An 11,359-nucleotide genomic window follows, 5' to 3' on the forward strand; every position below is an offset into this window, starting at 1 on the left:
ATATTTATCTATAACACGGAAAACACAGGGTTGTATGTAAAAAAATATGGTAATAATCTAGGATTATTTTATAATCTCAGGTTTTGGGAGAGAAATTTTGTATTACTTTTAATTACGGATTGGGAGTAAAGCACGAAAAAGTAGATAATCTAATTATGTATGTATATGTGAACCTATTATTACATTTGTAATAATAATCATCGATAACACAGAAAACACACATTTGTATGGGGAAACTCATTTATAATCTGAGATTATTCTATGAAAATAGTATGTATGTGAACCTTTAATAAGATGTTGTAGTAGAAAAAAAAGCAAAAAGCTCTTAAGTCATGGTACCTCTGACGGCAATTTGGGCTCCTCCACCGCTCATGCGGTTTTTAGGAACCTTCTCGACATAATAATTTTTTTCGCAATATCGTTTTTTGCTTCAATTGCTAAAATTACAATTTTCCAGTTATTATTCAACGTTTATTACTTTGCTTTCGATTTACTTATTCGTTTTTGTTTGACAACTAATTTTGCTACATTTCTAATAGAAAGTAGGGAGGACCACGATTAGTTCGTAATTTGCAAGCTAATTGAGACGTAATTAACTACTAATGAGCTATTCGCTCTCAAAATTTGGAATGATAAATTACTTAGTTCGAAGGGTATAATTGGGAAGTGAATTACAAATCAGAAAGCGAATTTGGTGCCATGGGCAGAGAAATGTGAATTTACGTTCTCTGCCATGGAAACATAACATTAAAAAAGCGGAGTAATGCTAACAACAGTCCTTTTTGTTTTTATAACATAATTTATCCGCACTGAACATACCGCATAATTAGAGTCCACACTTGCTTTGCTACTCCCATATTTAGATTTTTATCGTTTGCTTCATTTTGACATTCGTGACTGTCGCATAATGAATATGCTCGCTTGTGCATCACTTGTCATTACTGGAATTGACATTTGGATTTTGTGACTTTTTCGGCATTTAACAAATCGTGAAAACAAGGCAAAAAATAAAAGATCAAACTGTAGAAGAAGAAGACTAAAAGAAGTTCTTTATATTTTTTTATACTCCTCAATATCGAAGCGTGATTGGAAAAATTCCGCAAGTAGAGCGCTAGGCGTTCGAAATTAAACAGCCACGACAAGTTTAAGTGCAAAGTGAAGTAAATTTGCAGGATTTCGATACACAGGAGGTGTTTGCCTGTGGAAGTGACCCTGAGTGCGGGCTGTCTTAACGAAAAAGTATAGTAGAATTACGTGCAGCTAGCGCAGTGCCGCTGTGTAGACGTCGAAGTGTTTGTCGGTGTCTAAACAGTCAAGACAAGGTCGCACCGCTGAGTAGCATACGAAGAAGCAACGACAGGAATCAACTAAATAAGATTTATTTTACATCTGTGGTAGAAGCAATAAAAGCATAAAACACTCGAAATGGTAAGTTACAGTGACAACATATAGTGCACGTTGTTGCGGTAAGGACAAAAGCTGGCCGCGGCGGCGAAAGCAGCAGACGCAGCAGCCAAAAGAGTAATCGTAATAACAACAACAGTGCTGTGGCAATCAGCTGCTGCTACTGTCAATGTCGTCGCTTAAGGCTTAACGTCGACGCCAGCGTCGTTACTGTCAACGCAGCCGTTCTATAAAATGACTATGCGGCCGCAAGAAAATGAACTTTGACCAAAATTCGACATTCATAAATTTTCTAATTTTCTACACTTTCATGACATATCCAGGATGTATTCCTTATGATACGAAGACACAAAACTACAATTTTTACTGATGCTAAGGAGAACACAACCGTCGCAGAACTGAAGCGTATGATTGAAGGTAAGATAGCGTGTTGGACTTTTGTCAACAAGTGACTAATAGTCGTAATCGTACGTACGGCTGGCTGCAAATACATTATTTACAGGCATTCTAAAGGTACGTCCACACGATCAGAAACTATTCAATCAGGACAATGAAATGATGGAGGACGAAAACACTTTGCAAGATTATGGCATTCAGATGTCTACGGCAAAGGCGCAATCTCCGGCACAGTTAGGACTAGCATTAAGGTAAAACTTTCTTCGTAAAAAAGTAGTGCAGGCGTTGTGGCGTTACTACTAACTTGGGTATCATTATTTTTATTTTAAAAGATCTGTCAAGCAAAAAATTCCCCTCTTATTAACCTTTTAACTCTTTTTATGCGCTCGTGCATCTGCATACTTTTTTAAATAGCACTTTAAAATGTTTTCTTTGCGGATGTGTTGTGTATGTTTTTATAATAATTGCTCTTATCACCAAATGAAAGAACACATTTCGGTGGTTTAAAAGATCTTTAAATTTGATTTCTATTTGTTTTGATTTGCATTTATTTAAGCAATGCTATACAAATCAATTTAAGTTTGCTTGTACGTAGTTGTATGCGTGTACCATATATGCTAATGTACAGCTTTTTACGCTTGTCTTTTGCATATTGTTTATGGTTTTATTTTTGGAAAACGTTTTAGTCATGCCCACGCGTCGTGTATTTGGCTTGTGCCGAGAACATTTTTTTTTTTACTTATAAATATTAGCCAACCGATAGACGAATTTTTCCCCATTTTTTTTTATTTAATAAAACAAATCTTAATTGTGCTGACTAGTTTTATCATACTAAAGTTTTCTTTTACCATTTGACTATAGAGACGAACATGGAGATATCGAGCCGCTCGAAATCACGCCATACTCATCACCACCAGATCTACCTGAAGTTATGAAAAATCAAGAGGCAGCTAATGGCCAAGAGCAGGTTGCATAAGGAAATTCAGAAAGCTAATACATACACAACAGCGGCAACAAAGAAATACTGTAATAGAACAGACCAGTCGAAATTAATACCACATACAAAGGCACGCAGGAAATGCATATTTTATATTACAAGGATAAAAATTAGAAACAAAAATCGACTCAATTTTCAACTCCAGCGATAAGTGAATAATTTAGTTAAATGCTTTCTTTAATACGAAAATATTACTTTTGTTAAATGCTTATTATGTTAAATAATTTGCGCAAATTTGATGATAAACAAATCAGCAATAACTCCAAATTTTATTACTAGAAAAAATTTATGTAATTTTTTCAAAACCTGTTTTATTATTATTTTTCTAACTGCAAACGCGTTTGGGTTTACGTTAAATAATTCAATAATTGACTACAAAATTTAAATTAAATGATTTCACATCCAACGTTACATATTTGGCTACATATCCCGAAATTGTATGATTTGTTTTCGTGTTGAGAACTTTTTATTGTTTTTTTTTTTTAATTGCGAATTTTGTAAATTGTTAAAATTAAAAAAATAAGTTTTAAATAAGCTCCAGCCTAATCCTTTATTCTAATATGCATTACTTAAATTCGCGTCCAGCAATCAGTTACTTTTAAAGGCCAATTTAAAAAGGAGGCGAATGCAAATTCAACAGATATCTTCAATTAATATAATACTGCGTTCAGGCACCAAATTCAAACCACACAAAGATACAAATGCTATAATTTTTCCAATTATTTATGGAGAGTTTAATGTTTAGAGAAAAAAACAAAGAATTTTAATTAAAAGCGGAATCCCATTATAAATAAATTATATTGTAAAGCCTTATAAAAATCTCGACGATATACAATACATAATGAATACAACAAATGAAAAGGGGAAATGAAGTGTTATCCGAAGAGAGTGAAGCAGATAAACACCTTTATGAATTACTATATATTCGGTTAATTTTATTAATTAATTAACATAATTGTAATAATAAGAATTAATTATTAAAAAATCAAAGGAAAATACTTGTATTTTATGTGCTGCTTTAACACCAAAAACACCACAAATACACGCGCCTCTTTAAACCCTTCAAAAGCCTCCCTAATCAGAGTTTTCGCTGCTACTGCTAACGGCCGTACTTTGTTGGTCAACCGCTTCGGTGAATGTAGCATTCGTCGCTTGCTGCAGCTCCAAGTTTTCTAAGTACTCTTGCAATCGATCTTGGAAAAAGTTGATATATGCCTGCTTTTGTTGTGCCGTCGCTGGGAAGTAGTGCCCCCCTGGATGTTCTAATACTTCAGCTTGTTTGAAGTACGCAGCTAAATTTTTACTCATCTCTTTTGGTATGATATCATCGGTAAGACCGTATATGTGCAGTGTTGGTATTGTGATGGATTCCTCATAAGCGCTCTTGTGTACCAAACTTCCGGAAATGAAGCCAGAAGCGATTATGGCAAAATCAGGGCGAACAGTAGTTACTAAAAAATTGGAAAAAAGTTATATGAAATAATAATTTAAATACTTAATTTATTTGATATACTACACCTTAGTAGGCTCCTAATACTCACACTTCTTTTTGGCTAAGCCGCATATTAATCCAACAAAGCATGCGCCTTGAGAGAAACCTAAAAGACCTTGGAAGGGCCCCTGTGTTTTCCATGCTTCTTCAACTAAGCGTAAGCTTTCTTGAAAACCAAACGCCGGGCCACCTTTGTTGGTGCCCTTGAAAGTACCATCGTCTTTATTTGCCCACCAGCTGCGCTGTTCTGGCACTGGTTCGCCACTTCCTTCTAGTGGAGGCGCTTGGTGTGGTGCTGTCAGAAACACGAACTCGGCATATTTGCCAGCAAATTTGCGGAAAGAGCCCAATTTGTTTTTCAGCGCATCACCGTTCTGACGATAGCCATGGAGACATAACACTTTCACCTTATCTTTGATTTCTAACTGCCGTTGATTTTGCTTTGTAGCCGTTGAAGTCGAGCTGCCCGAAGCAACAGTGCTGTTGGTCATGATTAGTACTTTTTTAAATCTAATTAATGTTCGGCACAAAATATTGAAGGACATAAACCAACGAGAGGTTATATCAGCTGTTTTTGTTTGCCATATGTCAGACAGACCAAAACGGTGGGTATGTTCAGTGCGGGCTTAAAATAAATCCGTGAAAAATTGAAAATAATTTGTTTTATAGTAGGGAATTACCACCATCGGTTAAAAAAAATAAAAGGTAATTCTCATTAAACTTCAAATGTTTGAATTAAGGCGGCGTATTAAATAAGCCAAACACTGATTTTATTTTAAACTTATTGCCGCTCTATCCCATTTCCACTAAAAACGCCATGCTCTCGCTTGCCTTTGTGGATGACGTTCGTTCGACAATTGTCATTCGCGCATTTCCTTATGTAAATACTTGTAAATACCGCTTGATTGCAGCATTTTTACAATAACCTGAATTATATTTTGTACTTCTGGAATTGGCTGAGAAGTGTTTTGAAACATTTAGCAATATTCTAAATTTATCACAATTTTAGACACCATGCTGCTCTCGGCACCATTGCTTTCGAAGGCTTCTTTCTTCGGCTCATTGGTCAACAAATGCAGGCAAGTGATTAAAAATCAACCAACAAAGTCATCCAAAATAAATGATTTACAAACGAACAACATTATTGATTTACAATCATCAAATACTCTCACTGCCACACAACCCGTAACTATCTCCATCCCCTCTACCGACAGGCCAGCGGCCAACTTCGCCTCAAGTGCTGCATCTTCCATCCGTACGCTCGAAGAGAAGCTAGGTATACCACCACGTCCGAAGAAGCCATTGACGCCTTACTTTCGTTTCATGCAAGAGCAGCGTCCTAAAATAATTGCTGAAAATCCTAAAATCAGCACAGTGGATATTGTGCGAATGGTATCGAAGCGTTGGAATGATGCAGATGCAGCCTTAAAGAAACGCCTGCAAGACGATTACAGGCGTGACCAACACCAGTTTGTGGAAATTCGTACCAAATACGAGGCGAAATTGACTGACGAACAACGCGCCGAACTGAAACAGCTTAAAAAAGACATACAAGATGCTAAGGACCGCAGGATGATACGAAAGCGAATCAAAGAGCTCGGTCGTCCTAAAAGACCCGCGTCCGCCTTCCTTCGTTTTCTGACACAAGAACGCACAAATTCGCCGCAAACACCAAAACAGACCTACCGCGAATGGCATCAGTGGTGTACCGAAAAATGGTCGCGTCTTTCAGATAAGGAGAAAGAAGTGTTTTTGGCAGAATCGCGTAAAGATATGGAATTATACAAGTGAGTATCAATTAAGCGATCATTCCTTTCATTGCATAATTGAAATTTGCATTTATTTGTTCTATAGAACAGAAATTGCGCAGTGGGAAGAAAAGATGGTGCGTCTGGGAAACATTGATGTAGTACGCCAGGGTAATTTAATAGAGGCACCAGAACCCAGGTTGAAGGGAATAAAAGAATAAAACCAACCGCCTAGTTGGGCATTTAAGCTGAATACTTTTACCTATGTTTATTCATTTAGCATTAGGTACATTTAAACTAAGTTTTTGCATATATGTACATACGTGCGTGCATATGTACATAAAATATTTTGTTAAAGTGTGCACTCTTTATAAGATAACTAACTTTTGTAAGCGAAAGAAGTCTATTTTCTTAAAATATTCATGCGAGAAAACGTCATCGTACTGAACGCCATCGACATTGGCATTACTTCTGGCATACATACAAGACCAAGCATGTGTACATATATACATACATTCATATTTACAGCGTATAGAGTTATGCTTTTGTTTTTGCTCTTAATTTTTGGTCAAATAAAAAAATGAGATAAAACCAAGAAGGGGATCATTTCGTCGCCACAAACTCAGTTAGTCTAATTTTGAACTTTTGTGATAAAACCGAGAATACTGTATAATTCAAGTATCAACAAATTCGAAAAATCTTCATCAGATCGGTTACCACGACAGATCGATTTATGTTAACCAAACGATCTGGGTCGTATATAAGTACGTTTTTACATATGTATATGTAAAAATTATTCTAGTGAAGTGTTTTGTGGTATTCTAATAACAAGAAAAAACGTCACCAGCGTATTTTTAAGTTTAACAAAGTTCATAAGCATCATGTGGACGTAATAAAATCAAATTTTATGCCATAGGAGTTTCACGATGTTACAATACAAATCAATGTCGCCGAAATTCACCAATAACAAAATACCCATTTGATGCTGAAAACACTAATCGATCCGTGAATTGGGGATTTCATAAAAAACCTCTACTTGTCTATAACCTCACTTATCGTCCTTTACATATGGAAAAAGTTTTCACAATTCCTAAACCGAAACGATTGGAGAACGCAAGACAATTTTGGTCAGGCTTATCACCATTTTCTCCCCCTTGCCTAAGACGATTGAAGCACAATTTGGTCGATGACTGATTCGAATTTTTAAGCTTGACTCTCAACATGTTGCTGTTGTAACTGTATGAAACATTACCATACATTTTTGGGGATCGCTACCGAAGTGACAAACCTTGGCCGGATCATTCCCATGGGAGCCGGTTCTACATTACCGCAATGACTCGGGGGTTTTTTCCCGACCAAGGGAGTAAACTAGCCCTGTCTGGTGTACCGTACCTCAACTCACCTCACCTTGGCCAGATTTAAATCCGTTTCGTACCAGCACCGAAGCACCGCCTGCCCGTGGGAACAAACTCTCACCATCGAAGATGCCGTTGCTTTCACAACACCACCATCGTACCAAATACAAACCCGGTACAAATAACAAACGACATCAATAAAGAGTTCCCTTTCTCTCAATTGAACACTCATTTCCTAGAGAATTTATGTAAATCAGTTAAATCTTACAAAATACCTAAAAAAATCTTACTGATTACTGAAAAAAGATATCAGCAATCGGCAAAATTTGTCTGATAATTTGCATTACCAATAAAATTTGTATTGATGACTGAAAACGCACAACACAAATAAGAGGAGAAGCTCAGCCAAGCCCCTAACAGAAGTGTACGCGCCAATTATTTACTTTTATTATCCGAATGAGTCGATAATTCACAGGTTGGAGAAAAATGTCAAGAAACTAGTTCTGCCGAGGGTAAAAAAAGGACCTGCAGACCAACTACTGGATGTTCTGTTGAGATTAATGCTGCTGTAGCGCAAAGTACTGCTGAACAACTTTCAATCTCGATTTGTTCATTGTGAAAAGAATTGAGAAGGTGCGCTCAATAACCGACCGTTACTCGGCTCTGAGCGAATTTTACAGAATCGGCTGATGGGCTGAGATCGCTTGGGATGTGTTTAACAAAATTTACGTCGGAGGTTAGTGATACACAAACGTCATGCCATGAGCATTGGCTGTTTTGCTTTTTTTCCAAGTGACGTGGCAGCCAAAGTCCCCCTCACAACTTTCTTTTTCTAGTTAAACCTTGAAAATCTATCATCCTTAGATATATTGACGTATTGAGCAATGACGTTGCAGACGGAGTCGAAGTGCAACCGAAGGATTGTCAAGAAGAAAAAAAAGAAGATATAGGGTTAAAAAATACTGCGAATAGGTTTCTGCCTCATTTTCAAATGGGTCCCCTGAGGTCGCATAGGAGAAGAATTATTTTTCTCACTTAGGAGGTCCACCTCAACTCAGTGATAAAAAAGACAACGAAAAACCTTTGGACAACAAAACAACTCTTGGGCAAATCCTGGGGTCTGAACCCTAAACTGACCTTCTGGATCTACACCCAAATGGTAAGACCTATCGTACTATATGGGGCTTTGGTATGGTGGGTTAAAACAAATCAAACTACGGCTATATCAAAACTGTGTAAACTACAAAGGCCGGCGTGCCTATGCATAACAGGGGCCACGAGAACTACCCCAACTGCTGGCATGGAAGCGCTTTTAAATGTAACACCGCTACATTTAGCAATACAATACATTTAGCTATGCAAGCACTCCCTTTTCATATGAAAGAAAAATGTAAACCAGAAGCTCTTACTGGACACCTCGATATATTGAACAGGGTTAAACATGCAGCATGCATGGCCCAGGCGAATGACCACACGGAACCCGTACTCACTTTTATTAAGAGATACAAGGTTATCCCGTCTAGAGAAGAGTGGAACACTAACCCAACATGGCTAAATGTTGACTCACAAAAATGGTACACAGCTGGTTCCAAAACGCTCCAAGGAGTAGGGGCTGGAATAGTGGGGTCTAGAGCAGACAAATCCCTAACACTAAGTACAGATACCATGATTTTCCATGCGGAGCTCTTTGCCATAATGGAAACAGTGGAAATCACATCCAAACGAGGGTTCGAGAAAGTAGAAATTAAAATACTTTCGGACAGTCAATTGGTTCGCAAAGCTTTAAATAGCTTCACATTCAAGTCAAAAGTCCAAATAGAGTGTAACAATGCACTCAACAAACTGGTCACTCATAATCAGGTCTCACCAGGACATGAGGGACACGAAGGAAACGAGAAGGCAGACTCCGATGCCAAAAAAGGGGCAGAGGGGCTATTTATTGTACCAACCCCATTTTTCGGCTTTAACAAAAATAATATAAAACAGGAAACCAAAAAATGGATCGAAACTAAAATCAGGGAACACTGGAACGCTACAAGCGGCCTTAATCCCTCCACAAAATTTTTGAACTTCAATGCCAACAGAACAAAATCTGCTCTAACCCTAGATAAAAGCGCCTCAGACTACTCTGTTGAGCACTTATAGGTCACTTTGTCTGTAATAAACTCTTTAACACAGTGGGGTTATCTAGTGCAAGATCATGCAGGCTCTGCTGTGATGAAGAGGAGTCTACGGAACACTTAATCACCAACTGTGAGGCATTAGGCCACAGGAGTCACAGAGTCGTGAACTCGTACCTACTAGAGGAGGAAGACCTACAATTGCTCCTTCCTAAGAAACTGGTTCGATTCCTCGGCTTACTAATAATTACACGTTTCAGAGATGGTTGTGAGGACATAAATGACAATGAACATACGGGCTAAGGCCGCCCAAAATCAGTAATCACCGAAAACTCCATCGAAATTCTTTGTAAATTTATCACAAATGAACCGAAATGATCGTTGAAATTCATGGAATCGGAGTTCAATATCTCCAAAACATCGATCTATCGCACTTTAACTGATCATTTGGGCTTACGAAAGGTCTCTGTACGTTTCATTCCGCACAAGTTAACCGATGGCTAAAAATTGCTCAGAATTCAACATTCGAAAGATCTCATTAAAGAAGCAAGAAGATACGAGAACTTCCCTGACAACATTGTAACGGGTGATGAAACGTGGTGTTTCCAACGTGAACCTGAAACTAAGCGTCAAAGTGCCGAAGACGAGCCATCACCCAAAAAATCGTTTGAAGAAGTAAAAAATCAAATCATTCAATTCATTCCAAGGAATTGCCCACAAGGAGTTCCTGCCAACGTGCCAAACCGTCAATACAATTTTCCATCTTGGCGTTTTGAAGCGTTTGTTGTATCGCATTCGTCGAATTCGCCCTGAATATCGCGCAGGAGGAAGTTGGCCCTTATTGCATGATAATGCACCATTTCATCGATCCACTCTTGTGACTGACTTTTTGACTAGAAATCGCATTTTAACCATCAATACCTCACCCTCCGTATTAGCCTGATATGGCTTTTGTGACTTTTACCTATTCGGAAAATTGCATTTGACCATAAAAGAAAAACGTTTTGCGCACGTAGAGACCATCCAAAAGGGTTGTACCGACATTTTGAAGGACATTCTGGTCAATGACCTGAAACACTCTTTCGAAAGGTTTTTAGATCGCGCAAAACAGTGTATCGAGACCAGAGGGGACTATTTTTAATAAGTAAACTCGAAGTTATCAGACCAAAGCTCCTGTCGTCTCTATTTTAGCTCAGTCTTGTTTATTTTGGTCTGCACCTTGTATTAGGCTTGCCTTCCAACGAATCCAAAAATAAATGTCATTCCATATTTTACCATAAATTTCATGGTAATCAACTCTTTTTTCTTCAACCAACTTCGAAATGAGTCAAAATAAGGAATAGAACAAAAAATCTTTTTTCATAAACCAAAATATTTTCAGCGATTATTTTTGCTTCTGTAGGTAGCGCCACGCTCCATACCAAAACCAATGAAAGGGGTAAAAATATATACCTGCGATATTTCAAATTAATTATGAATGTGGCGCATATTGGTCACATATTCCCATATAAATGCGTGTAAACACATAGAGCCCTGGCCATTCCCGGGTGCCCAAACGAAGACCTTAAAAAAGTGTCCAACGGAGGGTTAACAGTTATTACATCTTGCTCGTCTTCCTTTATGACCACTCGCCAACTTGCGTGCAACGCAAGCAATTCGTCTTCGTCTGCAACCTTAGGCACTCATAAATCGACTGTGACATGCGATAGTAGTTGGTCAACGACTGCTAAACCAATTACTTTGAAACCTTTTGAGGGAAACTGCGGGATAACAGTCATATGCCAAAATCGCAAGAATGCCTTTTCTATTGGAGAAGATTTACTGGGAATATATGGTTAGGTTAGCCA

At 37.9% G+C, this 11,359-nt stretch overlaps 3 protein-coding genes across 4 annotated transcripts; 2 read left to right on the forward strand and 1 right to left on the reverse strand.

The window, feature by feature from the left end:
- Window positions 1-918: 918 nt before the first annotated feature.
- On the forward strand, window positions 919-3,597 carry LOC129236334 (elongin-B). Its single transcript, XM_054870665.1, has 4 exons — window positions 919-1,428; window positions 1,728-1,821; window positions 1,907-2,051; window positions 2,662-3,597. Exons 1-4 carry the CDS (start codon window positions 1,426-1,428, stop codon window positions 2,774-2,776), a joined length of 357 nt encoding a protein of 118 aa, XP_054726640.1. The 5' UTR covers window positions 919-1,425; the 3' UTR covers window positions 2,777-3,597.
- Window positions 3,598-3,703: 106 nt separating this feature from the next.
- On the reverse strand, window positions 3,704-4,937 carry LOC129236333 (esterase CG5412). The gene is made up of 2 exons (XM_054870664.1): window positions 4,339-4,937; window positions 3,704-4,248 (listed from the first exon to the last, which is right to left on the reverse strand). The coding sequence occupies exons 1-2, from the start codon at window positions 4,832-4,834 to the stop codon at window positions 3,872-3,874; spliced, it is 873 nt and encodes a 290-aa protein (XP_054726639.1). The 5' UTR covers window positions 4,835-4,937; the 3' UTR covers window positions 3,704-3,871.
- A 204-nt stretch (window positions 4,938-5,141) lies between these two features.
- On the forward strand, window positions 5,142-6,635 carry LOC129236332 (transcription factor A, mitochondrial). Of its 2 annotated transcripts, XM_054870663.1 has the most exons (3): window positions 5,146-5,368; window positions 5,504-6,076; window positions 6,144-6,635. In XM_054870663.1, exons 1-3 carry the CDS (start codon window positions 5,304-5,306, stop codon window positions 6,256-6,258), a joined length of 753 nt encoding a protein of 250 aa, XP_054726638.1. In that variant the 5' UTR covers window positions 5,146-5,303; the 3' UTR covers window positions 6,259-6,635. The 2 variants fall into 2 exon arrangements, with proteins under 2 accessions (XP_054726637.1, XP_054726638.1); XM_054870662.1 differs by having other exon boundaries at window positions 5,142-6,076.
- The last annotated feature ends 4,724 nt before the right edge of the window (window positions 6,636-11,359 follow it).

Source organism: Anastrepha obliqua, chromosome 1 (assembly GCF_027943255.1).
Source record: "Anastrepha obliqua isolate idAnaObli1 chromosome 1, idAnaObli1_1.0, whole genome shotgun sequence".
NCBI classification, from domain to species: Eukaryota; Metazoa; Arthropoda; class Insecta; order Diptera; family Tephritidae; genus Anastrepha; species Anastrepha obliqua.

Bases quoted from the DNA above. Each gene is read 5' to 3' on its own strand.
- LOC129236334 (XM_054870665.1), top strand. The intron at 1,822-1,906 runs GTAAGATAGCGT...CATTATTTACAG, and splicing joins ACTGAAGCGTATGATTGAAG to GCATTCTAAAGGTACGTCCA. The intron at 2,052-2,661 runs GTAAAACTTTCT...ATTTGACTATAG, and splicing joins CAGTTAGGACTAGCATTAAG to AGACGAACATGGAGATATCG.
- LOC129236333 (XM_054870664.1), bottom strand. From the start codon at position 4,834: ATGTCCTTCAATATTTTGTGCCGAACATTAATTAGATTTAAAAAAGTA. The intron at 4,249-4,338 runs GTGAGTATTAGG...CCAATTTTTTAG, and splicing joins CGGCTTAGCCAAAAAGAAGT to TAACTACTGTTCGCCCTGAT.
- LOC129236332 (XM_054870662.1), top strand. From the start codon at position 5,304: ATGCTGCTCTCGGCACCATTGCTTTCGAAGGCTTCTTTCTTCGGCTCA. The intron at 6,077-6,143 runs GTGAGTATCAAT...TTTGTTCTATAG, and splicing joins AAAGATATGGAATTATACAA to AACAGAAATTGCGCAGTGGG.